Genomic DNA, 23,158 nt, shown 5'->3' on the forward strand with positions numbered 1-23,158 from the left:
CGCTGCGTTGCGCTCCCTCCGCTCCGCGCCCGCCAGAGAACCGCCGCCGCCCCGCGCCCATGGCTGCTCCAGAGGAATGCGACGGGACGGGCGTAGCCCGGCCGCACTACGGCTGTGAGTCCGCGCGGGCAGGCGGGGGCGGGGGACGCAGGCCGGGCGGCTGGCGGCTTGCTTGGCGGCGCGCCCGATCCCACCGGGGCGCCGGGGTTTCGGCCGCCTCTCCCGACCCACCCTTCCGCGCCCAAGATGGCCGGAGGCGCTGCTGCAGCCCCGGCGCCCCGCCGAGGAGCGGCCTATTCCTGCGCCCCTTCTGCCGGCAGCTGCGGATCGGGCGCAGAGCCCCGCTCGATGCGTGCCGGGCCCTGTGGCGCCCTTGGCCGAACACTCCCGGGGATGTGGCTCCTCAGGCCGGCCGCCTTGGCGACTTTCCTGGCCCGGCCGAGTGGCTCGGTCGGCGCGAGGCAGTGAGGGTGAGCCGCCGCCGTGGAGAGGAGCGGCCGGGCCGGAAGGGAGCCAATTATAGGTCGGAGGGTTGCCCGGCAGGCGGGTGGGGAAGTCCCGGGCCGGCCGAGTCGGCGGGGGGGAAGAGGGTCGGCGCTCCGTCCCCTGGGATCCCCCCCATGACCCGCCTGGAGTGACCGCGCCTCTCCTTGCAGCTGTCCTGGACAACGAGAGGATGACGGCGGAAGAGATGGACGAGCGGCGGCGCCAGAACGTGGCCTACGAGTATTTGTGCCACCTGGAGGAGGCCAAGAGGTGAGGCAGGGGACCAGGCGGCCCGGAGAAGGGCCAGGCGGGCGGGAGAAGGCAGCCGGCTTGGTCGGTTGGGTTGCCCCCGCCGACCTGGACCTCTGCTCTGAATGGTTTTCAACTTTGCTTCCTCCTGAAATGGAGCCCTTGTCCCGTTGATGCCAATCCCGGCGTTTTAAATCATGCTGAGGAAGGTTAGTGGCACTGCGTAAAAGCCGTGACATTTGGGTCTGGTCAAAAGAAGAGAAAGGCTGAGAATTCCAAATCAGGTCCTTTGGGCTCTGCTGCAGCAAAGAAGGTTTCTGGGATTTATAATACATTGTAATTCTATTTGGCATAAAGCTCCTAGGAAGGTCTCTCTATGGTAATTGGCATGAGGAATGGTGATCCAATTTTATTAAAAATTCTATGGCTTAAAAAGTATAGCTAGAAAATTGAAATGCTTTCTTCACCTCTAGAAATTTTGGGAGGAAAAATAGAGTGAAATCCACATTGGAATACTTAATTTTTACCAATGAAATGATTTGGAAAATGAGACTTTGTTACATTTATGCCCTGCCTTTTCATTATAGAAACTCGTGGTAGCAAACAGCACTCTTTTCTTCCCATGACAACAATCCAGTGGGGTAAATATAGGGATTAAGGGCCTCCTTTAGAGATTACCTCTTGATGATAAGGGTGGCAGATATCAATATTTTCCCACCCTTATTGTGTCTGCTGGTAACCATCCCATAGCTTTATTTAGGATGATATCCCTAATGAGTAGGTCTGCCCCCTGGAACATCTAGGACAGACATGTCAAACAGAAGGCCTGCAGGTCAGATCTGGCCCGTGATATGGTTAGATCTGGCTCACGGGGCTGCCCTGGAGACAGCAAGGGGCTGGCCCCCGCTGCCTTGGCCCATCCCAGGAGGTGACGAGAGCACAGGTAGGTGGTGTCCAGGGCAGCCCCATGGACCAGATCTAAGGCTGAATGCCTTCCGGCCCAGGTGGCCATCACAAAGATGTTATAGATCAGTGTGGAGCCAGCAGCAGCAGCACAGCACTTGCCACCAGCACCTTCGTGGCTCGCTCACCAGCGCATGATCGCCCCACAAGCGCTTCCCTTTCACCAGGACAACCCTTCCCCCACTCCCGCGTGGGAAAGCCACAGCCCCCGGCAGTGCTGCTACCTCTTCCCCTCCCTTCTTCCCTTCCTGGGCACAGAGAGAGGAAGGGAGGGAGGGAGGCAGGAAAGAAGGAAGAAAGGGAAGGAAGGAGATGGAAATGAGAAGGTAGAGGAAAGAAGGAGGGAGGGAGATTGGAGTGAGAGGGAGGGAGGGTCTGAGGGAAGTCCTGCCTTAGCACTTGGCCACTAACAGACCTGCTGCCCTTTCACCATCCCCTTCCCCCTCCTTCTGGCCTCTCCTGGTGGTCTCCCATTCTATTGCTGAGGATGCTTTGTTTACAAAGCCGGGTCGGCTTGCATGGAGAGGGAGTGGGCCTCCCTCTGACCTACGCACTTTGCCCTCCTGAACCCACCATGAGCAACCTGGCCAAGGAGAGTGAGCAAAGCAGCAGCAGCTTCGAGGAAGTAAGCGCAACCAGGCACCTCCTCAGGGAAGCTGGGCAGGGCCACGGGATCCCAGTTCTTCAGGAGCTTAAGGGCCAGGCTGGGCGCTTGCACTCCGCTGCCCAGGCAGCCATCTGGGGGTCCTCTGCATGGTCTGAGAGGGACGGTGAGGCTCTTCGAGTGAATGAGGCTTTGGCACTCTCTCTGGTTTCGCCTTCCTCTGCTGGAGACTTCCAGATCACCCCTCCCAGCCTTGTCCAGCCCCCAACAGGAGGCGGAGGACAACACTGCTGTGTGTGCACGGAGGAAAAAGTTTGCAGGAAGCAGTTTCCTCTGAGTCCAACTTCTGCCTTGACAGAGCTTTGGAGAGGAGGGGATGGTGGAGCTGCATGAGGGAAGGCTGCCCCAACAAGTCAGCATCCTTACCACACATGATTGGAAACAGGGATTCCCTTTTGCAGGACCAGGGAGCGCTGCTTCCCTGCCTCCTCTCTTGCTCTCCAGAGATCTGTCAAGGCAGAAGTTGGACTCCAAGGAGACTGCTTCCTGCAACTTTCTCCTCCATGCTTCCACATGCAGTAGCATTGTCTTCTACTTCCTGCTTTGCTGGGAGGGGGCATCGGACAAAGAAACACCAACGATGTCTGAGATTTGGAGAAGAACATCTCCTTTAGTATGCTGTGCTCACGTGCCCATGCGCGCACATACACACACGCACAACTCCAAGCTTGGAGACTTTTATCCACATCTGAGCTTTCAAACTGCCAATCATGCCTGTGCTTGGGGAGAAGCCCTCTCCTTTCTCTGTGGATAAAAGTCCCCAAACTTAGAATGTGGTGTGTAGGGCATAGTGAGGAGGGTTCAGATTATCTAACGGATAAAGTCCCTCAGATTTTCCCCTTAATGGAGCGGGTGGTGCCCCTAGCCTTGAAGGTGGTAGTAGTGCTGCCTCCCTCTCCCCCAAGAAGCCATTCTTGGATCTAATAGTCTTCACTAACTATTGACTAGTCTCCAACCTTCCCTTTTTGGAGAAGGTTATTGAGAAGGAGGTTGATTTACAGCTGATGAGAACCTTGAAGAAAAGGGATCACCTGCTTCAGTCAGATTTAGGCCAAGATTCAGTACAACAGCAGCTTTGGTTGTGCTTGTTGATGACTTGTGGCAGAGTCTGGTGCGATGGTGGTGCATAAATTCTTGTGCCCCTTCATCTCTCTGTAGCTTTCCATACCGTGAAACACAGTATCCTTCTGAACCAGCTCCATGGTCAGAGGGCACCCTTTTATTGTGGTTCTTTTCTCGGGGGCCAGTTTCAGTTGGGGTTGGTAGATTGGAAGAGATCATTGCCCAGGCCCCTCTCTTCCCTCATCTTCATGAACTGTTAAGTAAGGTTGTACACTGGTACTAAACATCTATGTCGGAAGCACCAAAGTGCTTCCACGAAGAAAGGATTAGCTGGTGACTTCACTGTTGCCTGAGGAACACCAGTTAGGGGCTCCATTCATGTCCCCATGAAGTTGCCCACTGAAGTGGTACCCATCTATCCACTCGCAGTTGCCCATTTTCGAACTGCTGGGTTGGCAGGAGCTGGATCGAGTGATGGGACTTCACCCCACACCACGGCAGCAATGATTTTTGAACGTGAGCCTGCCGATAGTCTGCCCAGTGTTCTAACCTCAGGAGCTACTGTTCTCCTATCCGCTGGTTTGAGACTCAATATCACCAGGACTCCAATGATACCAATGATATCTTTTGATGCTGATCACGATCTTTTGAGGCTGTCACGATTCTGTCCCAGGGCCTGGAAACTGGGCAGGTGTAGATAGGGAGGAATTGTCTCTGAATGTGCCAAGACCTAAGTGGTTGTGGGTTGTTTCAACTGCCCAAATCTGGGGAGATTCCATCTTTGACCTTGGATGGGGTGGCACTTTCCCATTCCCCTTAATCCCCCCATTCTGGACCCACAACTCCTTGATGAGTAGGTGGCAGCTGTGGCTAGGAAGGCCTTTGCCCAGCTTTAAATGAAGCGCCAGTTGCCCCCTTTCCTAGATTAGGGGTCCTCTTCACAGCTTGATTACTGCCATGCACTCTACTTGAAACTGTTCTTGAAGATCACCCAGAAACTTCAGCTGCCCCCCCACCCCCCAGTTCAAACCCCCACCTTCTGTATGGCTTTCCTCATGCCTTGGCAAGGATTATTGATGCTGCTTTTCTTCCTTTCTTTCATTTTTTCTGCCATCCTTGTTCCCTTGCTTTGCATTGTTTTAAAATATTTTTAACAATTTGTAAATCACTCATTCTTGCTGGGAGTTGAATAACATATAAATTAATAAATTATAATGATCATTAAATTGTGCTAAGAGATAATGACCTTCCTATTGACCTTCCAAAGCTGAGGATTGTCTAGGTCTCTAGGAGGTCTCCTTCAGGTCCATTGGCTGGCTTTCACTATATCCTTCCTTCATCTTCATTGTATGTGCCAGTTAGGGACAACACAGAAACTGCTTAAAGTACTGATGATGTAAGCTGCAATTATATCTTAGCATATTTGAATTTTGGTTCACTGATTCTGTTCTTGCATTGTTATGTTGCATTTTCTGGGCCTCATCTGGGTCAGTGGTTGAGTGGCCTTGATATAGGGGATATAGCCATCGAACCCTTGTCATGGTCTGACCACTCGCTCCTTCGACTGGACTTTCTAACCGCTGCACCCCGCCGCAGGGAGGCGGAACCGACCAGGTGGTTCCGCCCCAGGCGCCTGATGGACCCTGATAGGTTCCAGATGGAGCTTGGGCCATTTCCTGAGACTCTGGCTCATGACTCGGCTGAAGACCTGGTGGCCGCCTGGGATAGTGCGGCTGCCGGGGCCTTGGACCGTGTCGTGCCTTTGCGGCCTCTGACCCGGCACCGAACTCACCTAGCTCCTTGGTTCTCCGAGGAGCTTAGGGAGATGAAGCGCCGGAAAAGACGCCTGGAGAGTAATTGGAGGACCAGCCGCTCCGAATCCGACCGAACACTGGTGAGGTCTCATATTAAGACCTACCTAGTGGCGATAAAAGCGGCGAAATCTAGCTATTTTGCCGCTCTTATCGCGTCATCAGATCGCCCGGCCGCCCTGTTTAGGGTGACCCGCTCCCTCCTCCATCTGGAAGTGCGGGATGACCCCTTGCAGGGCCGAGCTGAGGACTTTGTGCAGTATCTGTATGACAAAATCGCTCAGATTCGGGAAGGGCTGGCCTCTGACTGGGTATGTCCGGACGGGATGACTGAGACAGGTCTTGAGAGTGTTATCTGGGGGGAGTTCGATCCTGTGGCTCCTGAGGACATGGACAGGGTCCTGGGACGGCTGAACGCAACCACATGTTTATTGGACCCGTGCCCCTCCTGGTTGGTACTGGCTTCCCGGGAGGTGACACGAGGCTGGCTCCAGAAGATTGTTAACGCTTCTTTGAGTGAGGGGGTCCTGCCGGCCGCTTTGAAAGAAGCGGTTGTGAGGCCCCTCCTCAAGAAGCCCTCTCTGGATCCGGCTGTTTTGGCTAACTATCGTCCAGTCTCCAACCTTCGCTTTGTTGCGAAGGTTGTTGAGAGTGTGGTGGCGCAACAGCTTCCCCGGTACCTGGATGAAGCTGTCTATCTAGACCCGCTCCAGTCCGGCTTCCGGCCTGGGCACAGCACGGAAACGGCATTGGTCGCGTTGGTGGATGATCTCTGGAGGGCTCGGGATAGGGGTTGCTCCTCTATCCTGGTCCTGTTAGACCTCTCAGCGGCTTTTGATACCATCGACCATGGTATCATGTTGCACCGGTTGGCGGGGTTGGGGGTGGGGGGCACCGTTCTGCGGTGGTTCTCCTCCTACCTCTCTGACCGGTCGCAATCTGTGTTGACAGGGGGGCAGCGGTCGACCCCGAGGCACCTTGTTTGTGGGGTGCCACAAGGGTCGGTCCTCTCGCCCCTTCTGTTCAACATTTATGTAAAGCCGCTGGGTGAGATCATCCGTGGCTTCGGGGTGGAGTTCCATCAGTACGCTGATGACACCCAGCTGTACATCTCCACCCCAGGCCACCCCAACGATGCCCTTGAAGTGATGTCCCAGTGCCTGGAGGCCGTGCGGGCCTGGATGGGGAGAAACAGGCTCCGACTCAACCCCTCCAAGACCGAGTGGCTGTGGCTTCCGGCGTCCCGATATAGCCAGCTGACGCCATCGCTGGCTATTGGGGGCGAATCACTCGCCCCCACGGAGAGGGCTCGTAACTTGGGCGTCCTCCTGGATGCACGGCTGTCGGTAGAAGATCATTTGACGGCCGTGGCCAGGGGAGCTTTTTATCAGGTCCGCCTGATACGCCAGTTACGCCCCTTTCTAGATCGGGACTCCCTACGCACAGTCACTCAGGCACTCGTCACTTCCCGCCTGGACTACTGCAACGCTCTCTACATGGGGCTCCCCCTGGGGTGCACCCGGAGGCTCCAGCTGGTCCAGAACGCGGCCGCGCGGGGGATTATGGGGGCGACGAGGCGCTCCCACATAACACCTCTCCTGCGTGAGCTGCACTGGCTCCCGGTGGTCTTCCGGGTGCGCTTCAAGGTGTTGGTGACCACCTTTAAAGCGCTCCATGGCTTAGGGCCGGGGTACTTACGAGACCGCCTTCTGCCACCAATAGCCTCCCACCGGCCAGTACGCTCGCACAGAGTGGGCCTCCTCAGGGTGCCGTCCGCCAGACAATGTCGGCTGACGACCCCCAGGGGGAGAGCCTTCTCTGTGGCGGCGCCCACCCTCTGGAACAACCTCCCCCCAGAGATACGTACAATAACAGACCTCCGGATTTTTCGTCGGGCCCTGAAAACCCATTTATTTCAATTAGCGGGGCTGGCCTGAGTTAATTTTAAATTGATTTTAAATTGGGTTATTTTAATTTTCGGCCAATAATATTTAATTATTTTAAATTGTTTTTAAATTTTGTATGTATTGTTTTTACTCTGGCTGTTCACCGCCCTGAGTCCTATTCTGGAGAAGGGCGGTATAGAAATTTAAATAATAAATAAATAATAATAAATAAATTAAAGGTCTGGTTATTGTCTGAATGGCTTGAGAACAAGATTTTGAAAGGATCATTTCCATACAAGCTGGTCTCTCATCACCAACAACTCTGTTCTCTGCTTCGGCTGCAAAAGTATCACATTGAAAAACAAGTCCAGTGCTTTTGCTGTTATGGTGGTGCTAGTTAAGGTGTTCATTTAGGATTTTTGCCTAAAACCAAAAGTGATTTTTTTTCCAAGGAAGATCCTCAGTCTTTTTAACAAGTTTTATTGACAAGAAAGAGTTGGGCTTACAAAAATTCTGGAGCTGAACTATTTCCCATCTGAATCCAGTATCTCCCAGTACAATAGAGTGAAGTCATCTTTGTTTCCTTCTCAACTGCCTTCCTATGAATGAAAGGTCTTTCTATTGACAGAGCTTGCAAGCAGATGTTCACACAGCTGTCTCTAGAACCTTTATCAGTCTGGGAATGAACCATAACTGAGAATATTCTCCCAGATTTTTAAAATGAAAATGTACAGTTGTACTTTGTGCCATTTCTGAAACATTAATTGTATGCATTTATTTAAGCCTCAGACTTTGCTGGGATGACATTACGAATAGCTTTTCCTTGTAGGAAGAAGAAATGTGATCTCTTCAACACAAATGGCCTGCATTGATCCAGGATCAAATTCTAATGTCCTCTCATGGGTGTGGTTGGGCCATCAGGGAAACTGTTTCGTGAGAAATAATATTGAAAAGTGTTGTGCAAGACCTTAAAAAATGTTGCTTGAATATCTTTTCCAGGGAGTGGGTGGGCAAGATATGATTTTGGCTGTCAAACGCTTTCATTTTTGTGCACCCTTTTTATGATGTGTAGCATGATCTCTAGCTTTCTTTGTTTATCTCCCAATATAACGGGAACTCTTGCCCAAGAATGAGATGAGGAAGTGTGTCATTCTTTCCTTCCATTTCTTTCTCTTTCTTTTGGTGCATGCTTTTATGGGAGATGAAATAACTGATTTCCCATATTGCAGGTAACAAATTCTTTGAAAGGACAATTCAAAGTTTTCACAAACTCCATACAGTATTGAATAAACCTTTGGCTGTGTTAGTAAACCAAAACTGTTGTAATTGTGTAATACATTCTGCTGAAATAAGCCATATTTTAAGGGGCCAAGTGGATGTCTCTTGAAGTTAAAAACAGAAATACAGAAAACTGATGGCAGAAAAAGAAAACTTGTATGTTTAAATGTTTCAGTCATGTCCCCCATTTTCCCTTCTGTCTTGGCAGGCTGCACATATTCAGTTCATCCAATCTCTCCTGATATGTTTTGCACAATTTTTGTTCCCCACCTCTGACTTGCTCAATCTTATCAGTTTCTTTTTTTAAGTGAGATCTCCAGAAGTGGACACAGTATTCCAAATGGGGTCTGACTAAATCTCTATATAGTGGGACTAGAACCTCCTTTTTTCTGCTGGTGATTCCTCTAGTGATGCATCCTAGAATTTTGTTTGCCTTCATGGCTACCTGGTCGCACTGTTAGTTCATTTTGCAGTCATCTGCTATGAGCAACGTAAATCCTTTTCTTCTGTTGTTCTGCCCAACACTACTCCAATACTGTACCCTGCCAGAGGATTCTTTTCCCCCAAGTACATGATTTTATATTTTAAAATGAACTGCAGTCTCCACATTTTTGACCAAATTGTTTTCCATGTTACAAATACCCCCAAGAATTCAACTCTATTACACACCTTTGTGTCATCTGCAAAAAGGCAGACCTTAACTAGCAATCATCCTGTTCCCAAGTACCTACACCTGAATTTGGAATTATGGTTCCATTGAAGCTTGTCTTTGACATACCAGCTAGACCACAGCACCATAAGGTTATGGCAACTTACATAAGGTTTACTCAGGTCTGAGTTGTGTAAGAAGCCTATACCTTATTGGCCAACTGGTTGGTTCCATTCTTTGGAACCTCAGAAAGAGTGAGCCATTTAACTAGAAATGCATTGTTGTATGGAGTAGAAGTACCAAGGGGGATAAAAATCAATGATTTTTTTAAAAAAATCAAAAAAATCAGATTTTTTTGGATTTAAATTGGATTTTTTTGATTTTTATCGAATTTATTTTAATAAAAAACTTTTGGGGTAAAAATCTATCGTAAGATAGTTTTCTATTTAAGATACATAAATAATTTAGTTTATTCAGCATGAAATGGAGCTTAGTTATGTAGCATGAGGCTGTATATTCTGCAACACTGGGACTATCGGTGAGTCAACAGTGGGTCAAAGGAGTAGCAGAGATGACAGTTGCTCTTTAAAAATTATGATTTAAATCAAGCCTTTTTACTAGTGATTTAAATCATGATTTAAATTGTGATTTAAATCAACTCGATTTAAATCAAATCCAACCTGAGAAGTACCCTGTTCTGTTTCAAAATAAGGACTTGCCCAGTTTTCAGGATGTCCAGCTTCACATTTAGCTTGCCCAGTTGATTACTTGAAGGACGAGTGTCTTCTCGTAGCTCAGGATTTGTCAAATTGCTAAGATAGGAAAATGAACAGTGGATATATACTGTACACAGCCCAGCCTTTGGAATGGTTAGGCAATCTTGCACTGCTATTTTTGCTCAAGAGACTGAGTTTAATGACTGACAAACAGTATCACTGGAAACCTTTGTAACTTGTTAAATGTAGCTTTCTACTCTTGTCACTATGTTTATCAACAATTCTAAACTTGTAACAGTTTTGAAATCTGAGCCTCAATACACAAAGCAGTTCTTGTGTGGAAATCTGAAATCATCCTTCTTGCTTTTCATGTTGATTTCTCTTTCTGTGATTAAGAGCAGCAATGGGATGTAGGTTAACAACTGTTGTGCACACTGGAAGAATTATACTGCCATAAAATGATGGCAAGAAATCCCAAAGTAATAATATAAAAATATTTTAAAGCAGCAGTAATAAAAAAGATGCAAGGGTCAGAAGGGAATTTTATCAAGATATTTCAGTTAACAGAAGTGTAAGTTATACCTTTGTCTTGACTGGTAATGTTAAGTGATTTCATCTCCTCTGATTAACATCTTTGCATTCCTTTTCGGGGGTTTGAATTTGACTCTGAAAGAAAAAGAGGGTCCTCTCAGGAAAGAAGCATTCGGTATTGTCTTCACTGTCTCTTCCACTGTAGACAAAGTGCTACAATATGATTGAATGTGGAGAGCACAGAGAGACCAAAATGGCCTACAAGAAAAACCAAACAAAGAATAGAAAAGACACATGGCAAGGGAAAGCATTACATGACCAGTGCAATAAAAAATAGTAGGGAAAATAGATAATAAATAGACCTGGAAATAGCTAAGTGCAAGAAAGTTGAAGAAAGAAATGGGCTAATTCTGGCTGCAAAAAACCAAGCCTTAAGAACAAATGCATATAAAGCCAGAATTAAGAAGACGGCAACAGATAGCAAGTACTGCCACTGTAAAGAAGCTGAAGAAATACCTGATTAGCTGCTGCGAGAAGATTGCATAGGCTGACTACAGACAACAACATGACAAAATAGCAACAATGGTACATTGGAAGATCTGAAAGAAATATCCCTTGCCTACAAGCAAGAACTGATGGGACCACACAATAGAAAACGAAGATGCTAAAGTGCTTTGGAATTTAGAATACAAACAGATAAACACCTACCACATAACAGTCCAGAGTTAATAATTGTTTATAAGAAAGATAGTGAATGTTGCAGTATCTGGTGAAAGCAGAATAACTGGAGAATTGGAAGAAGATAAGTACAAAGAGCTGTAAATGGAAAGACTGGCAAAACAAAAGCAAAGCTAGCACTAATAGATGCCTTGCATGCAATCTCAAAATATAGGGAGATCCACTTGAACACCATCAACTTTGGCAAAATCATAGTCAATTGCAAAAGGCAGCTTTGCTTGGAACAACTTACATCTTTAACAACATCTACCTTTCTCGTTCCTTGGGAAGGATTCAAAAGGTGGATTCAAAAGGCCAAATTCAGTCTAAACATCTGACAGCACTGATGATGTTACCTAGTTTGGGTAATGAAACATCTGCAAGAAAACAACAAAGCTCAGAGAGCACCAAAGACCCCTCAGTTTAAACATCCCACTGACTGTGTGATGAACCATAGTGTCAACTGTCTCAAGTGGCACATTCTAAAAAAGGAGCTCCTGGTCCATTGATTCACCAAGAGTAAAACTTTATTGAAAGATCGATCTATGTACAGCAGAAGCAAAGTCAGTTCTGAGGTTTTCCCACGAAAACCTGCAAAGGTAAAATCTCCTTTTCTCCCTGGGTCACCCACAGATCATTGTCCACCAATTACATACAGTGCTTTTGTTTTGGAAAAACAGTCTGCGCTGTTTGAACAGACTGGAACTCAATCTTGGTGTCTCTTCTCAGTCAGCAGGAGGCTGTCACGCATTCCTTATCTCTTCCCCCTCCCTAGAAATTTACCAACCCCCTCCCATTTCTGTTTGGCAAAGTGTGAGCCAAAATCAGGTGCAGGCAACGATGAAGCCAAGTCAGTTTTGACATGCTGACCCTCCTGAGGAATGATAGTCCTAGAAAATAAATAAAAGTGCACACAACGTTAAACATTGCTTGTTCTTCTCCAAGATTTCCGTTACTGGGGCTAACCTGGTTGCTTGGCATGAAACCTGCACCTAGTCACCCTCATATCTGTCTCTGCCACCATTCTGCATCGGCTAAAGGTGATGTTACAGAGGGGATAGCCCCTCCGTAACATCAAATATTGCAGTTTCCCCTTACTGGGAATTGAGAATCTCCTTGATTTCATAGTGCTCCTCTCCTTTGACCATGATGGGAGGGGGAGGCACCTCCATAGCTGGCCTTAATTCGGAGCTACAGACTGCACTGAAACACTGGGTGCACTCGCCTGAGGCTTTTTGGCAGCTGCAGTTATACAGTAACCGGATTTACGATCCGGGTAATCTGGAAGGGGCTATGTGCTTGGGACCCATCTTTTTACACAGCTGCCTCAGGTTGAGGAACTTGGTACACAGGTATACTTTATCCCCCACTTTGAACTCTCCCTCTGGTGCCCTCTTCTTCTCTGCCTGTCTCTTTTGCATCTCTTTAGCTTTCTGCTATGCTTGTGCACTACCACCCACATTTGTACCCTATGATTATCATTAAGTGTTGTACCTTATGATTCTTGAAGAACGTATCTTTTCTTTTATGTACTCTGAGAGCATATGCACCAAGACAAATTCCTTGTGTGTCCAATCACACTTGGCCAATAAAAAAATCTATTCTATTGAGGTTTCCATCCATTCAGCTAGTGATGCCAAGGATGGTTGTCCCTGAGTGATTTCTGGCATGGGTGCAAACTCTACTCCAGTAGCTGCCTGGAAAGGAGTAAATCCTGTACTACTATGAATGGAGTTATTGTATTCAGCCCAATTGGTCTGTTGGCAATTTACATAACACCTCAGGTACTGCTCCAGAACTGAGTTTGCTTATTCACAGGCTCCATTGGTATTAGGATGATAGGTGGAGTTAAGACCCTGAGGAGCCAATCAGTTTGAGGAATTCCTGCCAAAATTATGATGCGAACTGCAACCTTGGTTGGAAATGATGTGTTTTGAGACTCCATGCAGTCAATAGATATGCTGCACAAACATCTTTGCCAGGGATCAGGCAGAGGGAATCTTTGGGCATGATACAAAGTGTGTCTGTTTGGAGAACAAGTCTATGATGGTCCAGATTACAGTGTTTCCCATGCTTTCTGGCAAGTCCACAATAATGTCCATAGAGATCTTTTCCCAAAGTTTCATCGGATTGGCCACCTGTTGACCAGGGAGCTTCCGGGTAGCCGTTTCATGGAAGTGCTGTTGTGGCCCGCTAGCGGTCTGCGTGGATTGTTGCTGATCCTGATGAGGCTGGTGTGGTGCTGCGCCAGCAGCCTGTGCAGCCAGCGCTCGAGTCAGACAGGAGGCTGAAGAAGATGTGCCAGAGGCAGGGATTCAGTCAGGGCCTTCAGAACCTCCAGAGGCTCCTTTAAATGAAGAGGATGAAGAGGAGGAGCCTCTTCTCAATGCACGGGCACACAGAGCTGCCGAAAGGCAGGAGTGGTTCCTCATGTGGAGGTCTCCTCAAGAGTAAGGCTTGGGGCTAATTGGCCACTCCCTTAGCCTATTTAAGAAAATATGCAGCTTGCAACAAGCTGCAGGAAACAACTTTAGTTCGCTAATCATTGCGTTGGGATTTCTCTGCAACCTTGCTTCTGGGCTTTCTGCCAACTCCAGTAAGACTCTGACTATCTTATCTGTGGAATTCTGGCAGGCTGTTAAGAACGCTTATTAACAGCTGGCATTTGCTAAAACTGCGTTATTTGTGTAAACAAAGTTTTGTTCAGTTTGTGTGTGCTGTGTTCTTTGAGATCCGTAGCTGGGGCAGAACAAGTGCACACAGGGCAGCTGCCTATGTAAGCCTCTATGTCCTTTTTCATCTTTGGCCAGCAGAACCACCTCTTCACTAAGTGAAGTGAAGAGTTTTTACTAACCCAAAATGTCCTGCTGCCTTTGTGTCACAAGTCCTCTGTAAAATCCAGGTGTGTTGGCTGGTTGGGACATATAATTTTGTTCCTGTTGTGACCTGGGCCCAAGTAGTTATTACCAGACACAATCAGTCCTAAACAAACATGTTTTATTAGAACAGCTGAGAATTACTTCATTCTCAGCTTAGTCTAAATTAATTCCAAAACAAATTCTTCATAAATAGTCCTTTGGCCTTATCACCAACCTTTGTCTTCATTGGCACCCTGCCAAAGGCTGACAAGAAACAAATGTAGTAACGTTGCTTTGCTAGAAAGATCCCAAGAGCCGTTGCTGCTCCTTTAAGCCTTCTGGGAGGGACCAATTATCTCCTGGCCTTACTCCTGAGTCGTCCTTTTTGCTTTAGCTGCTCTTGCCTTCTGGCAGCTCTTCACATGCATGCACTAGGAACAGGCTCCTTCTGTTCCTCTGCCTCTCTGCTATCTGCCTCTGGAGGCTCCCGAGTCAGCACATCACTCCCAGATGGCCCTGGCCCCATCTCTGCCTCTGACGCAGAGCCCTCATCCAGGCCTTCCCCTGACTCCAGGACTGGCCCATTGTCCTCCCCAGCCTCCTCACTGGCCGACTCCACTGCCAGCTCCGCAGGCTGCTGGCGGACCACAACAGTTCCCTTCCATGCCAAACCCTCTTTTAGGGGCAGTCGTCTTTGTGCTACTGGAACCACACATCTCTTGCCATGCATCTTTCAAGGGCTTCACCAAGTCTTGAGCTGGCTCCAGTCGGGATGCTGCTTGCTGTTGAGTGAGGGCTGTGCGCTGTCTGGATGGAATGATAGATGTCATTAAGGAATAAGGCCCTGTGAGGAGCCAATCAGGAAGTCACTTTATTAAATGTATATGCCTCCCCAACCCCCATCCCAATTCCCAGCATCTCTGGGATAGAAATCCTAAAAAAGAAGCAGTATCAATATTGGGTGTTGTACTTTATGGGCTGATAAAGATCTGTGTGTTTCCTAAGGAATAATGGTCCAATGTCTGGGCTTGTTGGTTAGGAAATATTGGGAGTTGGCAACTAGTAGCACTGAAGCTGACATACCTCCACACCTGGTGAAAATTCTTCCAGGTATAGAACTTAAGGAATCTGAGATCCGTCCAGACATGCCCCTTCACCCTGGGGGAAGAATAATGTGTCCCCTGCACCCAACCTGCCAGGATTATCTGGCATGGCTGGTTCTGTTAGATTATTTTCTGTCCCTCTACATACGGGTGTCAAACTTGCATTGTCACGTGATGTCACGTGACATATTGGGATTTTTCCCCTTTCGGTAAACCAGACTCGGGCGGGGCCAGCACGTGATGCAACCGGCCCATGGGCCATGCGTTTGACACCACTACTCTATATCTTAGATCAGTGATGGCTAACCTTTTTGTTGTCGTGTGCCAAAAGCGTGTGTGAAAGCGCATCCGTGCACCCATAATGCAATACATGCATGACCCCCCTGCGCTCACCCCATGCATGTGTACACAACCCCCTGCGCTCACCCTATGCCCCATTTTGAGCCTAGTAGGCCTCCCTGCACATATAACCCATAATGCAATGCTTGCACAACCCCACCCGTGCGCCCTGCCCACCTGTGCATGCGTGCGCGACCCATCCGCGCTCCTCCGCCCCTCACACATGCACAGCAGAGACCCGAAAATTAGCTGGCCGGCAGGAGGTGCGCAAGCATGCACAGTGGAGCTGAGCTGGGGTGATGGCTCGCGTGCCCGCAGAGAGGGCTCTGCATGCCAGCTGTGGCACACGTGCCATAGGTTGCCCTCACGGTCTTAGATAGTGGCTGGGAGGTTCCTGGAGATACCTCCCTTAGTACTTGCTGAATCCTTGGCTCTTTATTTTTTGAGGTTCTTCTAAATTTTTAAAAAGAGAAAATAACTTGGGCTAGACACAGTGTCCAGCATCATCTGTGTTTACTGAATAGAACTGTGGAGTCCTTGGTGCTCTCTGAGCTTGGTTGCTGGCTTGCAGATGTTTCATTACTCAATTAGATTACATCAATGTGAGTCGGTGTGGGTTTGCTGCCTATTTATATTCTGTTACTCATCCTGCAAGTTTTTTGGGGGGAGGGGGTTTCCTCCTTGGTGGTTACAGAAATGGCTCTAGGATTCCATAGGCATTCTGGGATAACAGAAGTGGGGGAGGGTTGCAACCTAGTCTTTGGTTTGTAATGCAGACCCAGCAACAAGGCAAGGCAAGTCTGGTCAAAGGAACCACAGAAGGGAAGAAGAGGAGGGAGTGGAAAGCATTTCTGCTCAACTGTTTTTCTCTGGCAGACAGTTTGTGTGAGCATCTGTAACAAGCTTTGAGCCCAAGTGGGATGTCCTTGCAGGATGTCCTTGTGGCGAGCTCTGGCCAGTCACGCTCTGAGGACTCTTATTACATTGACAGAGAGGAAAGGGACTCCCTTTTCCAATCATTTTTAGTGGGCCATGCTTCTTTGAGAGCAAACTGTACTGAGACTTCTAATCTGAATATGGCAGCCAGCATAATGTATGTTGCACAGTGTTTGACCTTGAGTTTTTAAAGAACTCAATAAATTCACGACTGTCAAATACCTCCAGGCCTGAAATTATTGCAAGGTTAAAGGTACAAAACAGACATGGCCAGAAAATATTATTTTCTGAATGTATTTGCAGACAATATGATTTTTATAATATCTAATCTACTTCAAATACTTTTATAACTTTGAGTTGCAAGATTTTATATACATTTTAATGCACCTGTTATCCAAACATATACAGTGTCAGCATTCCAGAAAACCCCCGACTCCCAGTAAAGATGCGGAAGCAGGCATTTTCCAAAGTTTTCTTTACTAGAAATAGGTAAACTGGTACATCTGGGAAATCCCGAATCTGAAAAGCCCGGGCTTTTCTTCAGTAATACAAAGCTCCCAAAACCACCCCCTTTCTCCTCAATCGATCACATGCTCCAATCAACGTCCGTTCCACCTCAACCCAGCCTCTGACCACTCCTCCTCCAAATGCTGGATCACCCTGACCTTGACCGATAGGAAGAATGCTATTATGTCTACTAATTCCCCTCTCCTAAATCCCCCCTCCTACTTTCCCACACATCAGGAGGTGGCAGCATTGAAGCTTCCGGCCTAATATGGCTTCCAAGGCTGACAGGCATCCCCCCCCTGCAGGAAGAACCATATCCTGAAAAATAAAACAGACAAAACACAAAAGGAAGGGGTTACCGCTTAGCACCAATCCCTTTAAACACCCCCCCCCAGGAGGACTTTTTGGTTTGTCGGGAAATTTGTCATGATACTGTTTCACAAGCGCATCAGCCTTCACATCCCAACTCTTAACCCAAGTAGCTTCAGCTAACGGATAGCCTTTCCAGTGCACCAAATATTGTAATCGACCCCTGTAGAGTCCAGGATCTTCTTCACCTCATAAGGAGTCTCCCCTTGCACTACTAAAGGAGGGGGCGGAGCAGCTGGCAAAGGTCTGAGGGTAGATTCTCTGACCAGTTTCAATAAGCTGCTGTGGAAAACGGGGTGTATTTTCCCTAATATGTGAGGGAGTCTTAAGTTGGGCAGTCACCGGGTTAATCACTTTCACTATAGGAAAGGGACCTATGAATTTGGGTCCAAACTTCTTGCTGGGCACTCTCAAGTACTTGGTTGGCAAATACACCTTATCACCTATTCAGAAAGGTGGTTGGAGACCCCGATGTTTGCCGGCTTGAACCTTATATTTTTCCGCTGACTCTGCTAAAGCTTTTTTTGTATTTTCCCAACCCTTTTTCAATGAGGTCATCCAGTCTGTTAAGGACATGGAAGTAGGCGGCTCTCTAGGAAATTCAGGCATCGGCACAAAATCCATGCCCATAGTTATTTGAAAATGAGTCAAGCCAGTATTGCTGTGTACTGCATTATTATAAGCAACTTCTGCGAATGGTAGCAAGTCCGCCCAGTTCTCTTGTTGATAATTCACATAACGCCTAATGTACTGCTCCACCATTGAGTTCAATTTTTCAGCTGATCTGTTAGTCGATGGGTGAAACGCCGAACTAAGTCCCTGAGACGACCCAATGGATCATAGAAACTCCCTCCAAAACTTAGTGGTAAATTGGACCCCGCGGTCTGATATTCTTCTTCTTGGGACTCCACGTAGCCTGTAGATGTGTTTCACAAACAGCTTTGCCAGTTTTTTAGCCGAGGGTAATCCGCTGCAGGCAATGAAGTGGGCTTGCTTGGAGAATAAATCAATGACAGTCCAAATGACTCGGTTGCCCCCACTGTCGTGGAGCTCAACTATGAAGCCCATCGCAATCTCCTCCCAGGGCTTGTTGGGTTCGGCCGCAGTCTGGAGAAGGCCAGGGGGCTTCCCCGGTCGGTATTTCATGGTGGCGCAGGTGGCACAGCTCCTGACATAGTCTTCCACTTCGGTTTTCATTTTTGGCAACCAGAATTACTTCCTAGTCAAATGGAGGGTTTTTAAAAACCCAAAGTGCCCCCCTACGCGAGAATCATGACTTCTCTTCAGTACTAGGAGCCACAGGCTGCGGGGCACGTAAAATTTATTCCCTTTCCACGCCAACCCGTCCCTTAGGGTGAGGTCCGCCTGGTGCTCTTTGAACCAGGAATCATCCGAAAGCACCGCTTTTAGCTCTGCTGTCAATTTGTCTTCGGGGAGGTTGGAACCCTGGCGCATTTGCGCTCTGGGGCAGGCTTGGGTGGCTGGCTGAGACTCTGAAATCATGGCGTGAACTATCTCTTCCCGTCGGCTGTCAAATTGGGGTTTGCGGGGGAGAGCGTCAGCTAGAAGGTTCTTACCCCATGGACTTGCAACCATAGTGACCATTCAAAAGTACAAAGTCACTGAAAAAATGTGACTTAACAACAGTTCTCACACTTTAAACTGACGCAGCATCCCCACCCTAACCTCACGGTCATGTGATCAAAATTTGGTTTCTTGGCATCTAACATGTATTTATAATGTTTTCAGTGCCCCGGGATCATGTGATCACTATCTAAACAATTACAGGGAAACATTCAGAATAAAAATACCAGTTATGGAAAAGCATAAATCTTTGGGCACAACTTGCTGGGGGTCCCACCGTTGGAGAATATCGTCTTCAGGAACCCTGTTCAGTGAAGAACAGGGTTTCCCTTCTATAGAGTAACTTATCCCTAGATATAGTAAAACAAATGAACAAATGGATTATCAAAAAGATCAAATGACTAAAATCAAATTATCTTGTTTGGGACACATTATACAAAGACCTAAATCTCTGGAGGAGGCTCATGCTGGGAAAAGTGGAAGGAAAAAGAAGAAGAAGAGCAGTCAGATGGAAAATGCATGGACTCAGTTCAGTGGCGGGCCTGCTGGACAAGGTTAGAGATAGATTATTCTGAAAAAAAATCTATGTGGTTGGTAAGAGTCAGCAGCAACTTGTTCGCACATAATGAATTAAAAAATTATCATACTATGTAAAATAGTCACAAATCTCAATGACTGACTATAATAGTTTGTTTTCTTTAATGTATTACCATAAGCTACTCAGAGTTTCCAGAAATGGAGCAGCATACAACTTGTATTAAGTAATAAATGATCAACCAAGGCACATTTAGGGCTGATATCCATGACTTTCGACCAGGAGTGTCCAATCTGCAGCCATGTTTAATTGTTTTTTGGCTTCTACCAAATGATCAAAAAGGTCATTTGAGGCTAATCTTTCTCTCCACCCTCTTTGCCTTAACTTGGGAGCAAGCATGCTGCGTTCTTTGATTTGACTGCTGCTAATGCCAAGTCTGCTAGCAACAAATCCCTTTGTTGGAAGGGGCCTCAGAGGTATTCTAGTCTAACCCCCTGCTTAAGCAGGAGACCAATGACACCTTGTTAGAAATGCACTATTGTTAGTATGGGGGGGAATTAAAGAATGACATCATGTGAAAATACCAGTCTGGCTCTCCACAATGGAGGCACTGATACATCGAAATGTGATCAATATGGAAAAAATTGTAAGCTATAGGACATTTTGGATGATAAAGGGGAAGTTAAATCTAAACAAGAACTGACCAATCAAAGGATTGATTTAGCATGGTGGCCACATGTGCAAATATAATCAAGATCTTCTCATGAAAGGTGCAAGAATGTATGGTTTCTATAAAGAACCAACAGAACTAGACCAGATATTACTAGGGACAGATGAAAAATTAATTTTAAAAAATGTATAGCTACTTATTGAGCATTAAAAATGGAAGAAGAGCAAGTGAAAGAAACAATGATAAGATGGGCTAAAAACTTTGGTTACTCAATAGAATTAGATAAATGGCAGAAATTGTGGGATAGAAACTATAAACTAACAATGTCAATGGCCTATAAGGAAAATTTATACAAAATGTTTTATAGGTGGCATTTACCACCTGCAAGGTTAGCAAAGATGTTTGAAAACTTATCAGTTTATCAGCTAAATATTGGAAGTGTAATCAGACACCAAGTTCATATGTGGTGGACATGCCCAAAGGCAAAAAATATTGGACTAAAATACTTGGTTAGAAAAATTGATAAAGCAACACATAGATTTGAAACCAGAAATATTTCTTCTGATTATATTACCAGAACAGTATAATAAAGGGAACACATACTTAATTCTGCATGTAGTAATGGCAGCAAGAATAGTGTTTGCTATTGGAATGGAATGCAATGGAAAAATTATGAAGTCCCGACAGTAGAAAATGTAATAAAAAAAATATTAGAATGTGCTGAGATGAATAGATTGATCCTTAAGATAAAAGAAAAGGAAGAAACAAAATATTTTTAACGTGGGATTTATTTTACCAATGGTTAACTAACAAAAAAGAGGTTAGAAACTAAAAAGAATTTAAAAAGCTAATAAAAATTTGTATTGAAAATTTTGTAAGATGGACAAACTAATTGTATTATTATTCTGTGATTAATATTGATATGTTTATTAAGACTATTAGTATGATTATGATTATTGTTGTATCTCTACTTAAAATTAATTGTGCCTAAACAACACATTATTCAGATTGAATTTTTTATGTTTTTAAAGAAAAAGGTACCAATAAAACATATTCAAGCAGGAGACTCTATACCAGTGATGGCTAATCTTTTTGCCGTCGCGTGCCAAAAGCAGGGGTCGCGGGGGGGGGGTCGCGTGTGCATGTGCCCATATCCATAATTCAATGCGCCCCGCCCTCCCGTGCATGTGCACATGACCCCCCCCATACTTCTCCCTGCTTTTGGCACGCGATGGCCTGGTGGGCCCAGTAGGCCCGTTTTTCCCCTCCCCGGGCTCCAGAGGCTTTCTAGGAGCCTGGGGAGGGCAAAAACAGCCTTCCCCATCCCCCCGGAGGCCTTCCGGAGGCCAGAAACAGCCAGTTTCCCGACTTCCCATGGGACTGGAAGGCCTGAAAATCAATTGGCTGGTGCACGCATGCGTGCTGGAGCTGAGCTAGGGCAACACTCGCGTGCCCACCAATATGGCTTCTGTGGCACCCGTGCCATAGGTTCGCCATCACGGCTCTATAACATTTCAGATAAATGGCTGTTCAGTCTTTTTTTTGAAAGCCTCCAGTAATGGAGCACCCAAAACTTCTGAAGGCAAGTTATTCTATTGGTTGATTGCTCTCACCATTAGGATATTTCTCCTTAGTACTAGGTTGCTTCTCTCCTTGGTTAGTTTCCAATAATTGTTTCTTTTTTTTCTTTTTTTTTTTTTAATAATACTTTATCCAAAGTATGAGTGTGAGGACGATCTGGCTGCGACATCTGTCACCCCATTGATCGCCAGGGTTGATTCGGCTGATCTGGCTGGCTAGGCGGGTGTCCCCTTCCTCCCTCACCGCTCCATGTGTGTCCCTCCTGAAGCTGTGCGCTCGGTGGAAGAGGACGACCATCCCAGATAGAAGGAGTGTACCGATCTTCGGTCAAGGGTATACGATAGCTGCGCTCCCCTGCTAGAACCTCCAAACAAGCTCAAGGTCCAATGATTGTTTCTTGTCTTGCCGTTTGGTGCTTTGGAAAATAATTTGATCCCCTCATCTTTGTAGGAGCCCCTCAAATATTGGAATATTGCTATCATGTCATCTCTAATCCTTCTTTTCATTAGATTAGACTGTCAGATCTGCCATCACATTGCTTCAACCCTGCTTTGCTATGATGTCATCCTACCACAAAAGGGGAAGGGGGATGTAGGGGAATGTCGGGAGGAAGGATAACAGGAACCAGAGGTGCCAACCCGAGATAAGAGACAATGGTTGAAAGATCCAGGGACACAGGTGTGAGAGGCGCCAAACTTTAGAATTGTTACCAAAACACCTATTTGAATACTACTTGACATTAACGAAATGACCAATGGGGGAGTACCTGAAAGAAGGGAAAATCACTGGGTTTATGTGGAAATATTCAGATCTGGCTTTGCTTATGATGTAACCACTTGGCTTTAGGTGTGGCAGCAGCACCAAGCTGAAAGGCAAGGAGATGGAGTGGCCACTGTAATCTGAAGTCAGAATAAGAGAGTTGGAAGGGACCTTGGAGGTCTTCTAGTCCAACCCCCTGCTTAGGCAGGAAACCCTACACCACTTCAGACAAATGGTTATCTAATCTCTTCTTAAAAACTTCCAGTGTTGGAGCATTTACAACTAGAAGAAAGTTGTTCCACTGATTAATTGTTCTAACTGTCAGGAAATTTCTCCTTAGTTCTAAGTTGCTTCTCTCTGTGATTAGTTTCCACCCGTTGCTTCTTGTTCTACCCTCAGGTGCTTTGGAGAATATTAGACTCTTTGTGGCAACCCCTGAGATATCGGAACACTGCTTAGTTCTGCATTGAAGATCCAAGGCACTTAATAAAAAATAGCACGTAGAGTGCTATTACAGCTCTTTCTAAGCGGTTTACAGATAAAGAAAGATTTCTTATTGAACATTAAAAAAAACCTGTTATGATTACAGCAATCCAACAATGGAATGTGTAACACTGGAGTTGTCAGTGTTCCTTTCAGCAGAAGAATTCAGTTAGTCATTGACTTATATCCATTCATTCAGCAACCTTTTCAGCAGTGCTGAAAAAAATAGACTTAAGACAGGTCTTCAAAGTTTTGGCTGTCATAGCACCCTCATGATCATGTGATTTTGATCTGGGCATTTGGGTGCCCTGCTTGCACTTACGATATTCCAGCAAGCTGTGGCCCTTGATCACTATTTGTGACCTTCCTATCAGCAAAGTCAGTGGGGAAGCCAGCAGGGAAGGTTGCTGGTGGCTCTGGAA

The 23,158-nt window shown here is 46.6% G+C and overlaps 1 protein-coding gene across 1 annotated transcript in view; it reads left to right on the forward strand.

The window, feature by feature from the left end:
* Positions 1–246: 246 nt before the first annotated feature.
* Positions 247–23,158, forward strand: part of IQGAP1 (IQ motif containing GTPase activating protein 1) — a 156,555-nt gene continuing 133,643 nt past the window's right edge. Inside the window, 3 exon segments of the mRNA XM_070953762.1 lie at positions 247–372; positions 374–470; positions 657–756. Coding sequence (XP_070809863.1) covers positions 247–372; positions 374–470; positions 657–756 — 323 coding nt within the window.

Source organism: Pituophis catenifer, unplaced genomic scaffold (genome assembly GCF_029215685.1).
Source record: "Pituophis catenifer annectens isolate HBS135680 unplaced genomic scaffold, rPitCat1.0.hap2 SCAF_14, whole genome shotgun sequence".
NCBI lineage: Eukaryota > Metazoa > Chordata > Lepidosauria > Squamata > Colubridae > Pituophis > Pituophis catenifer.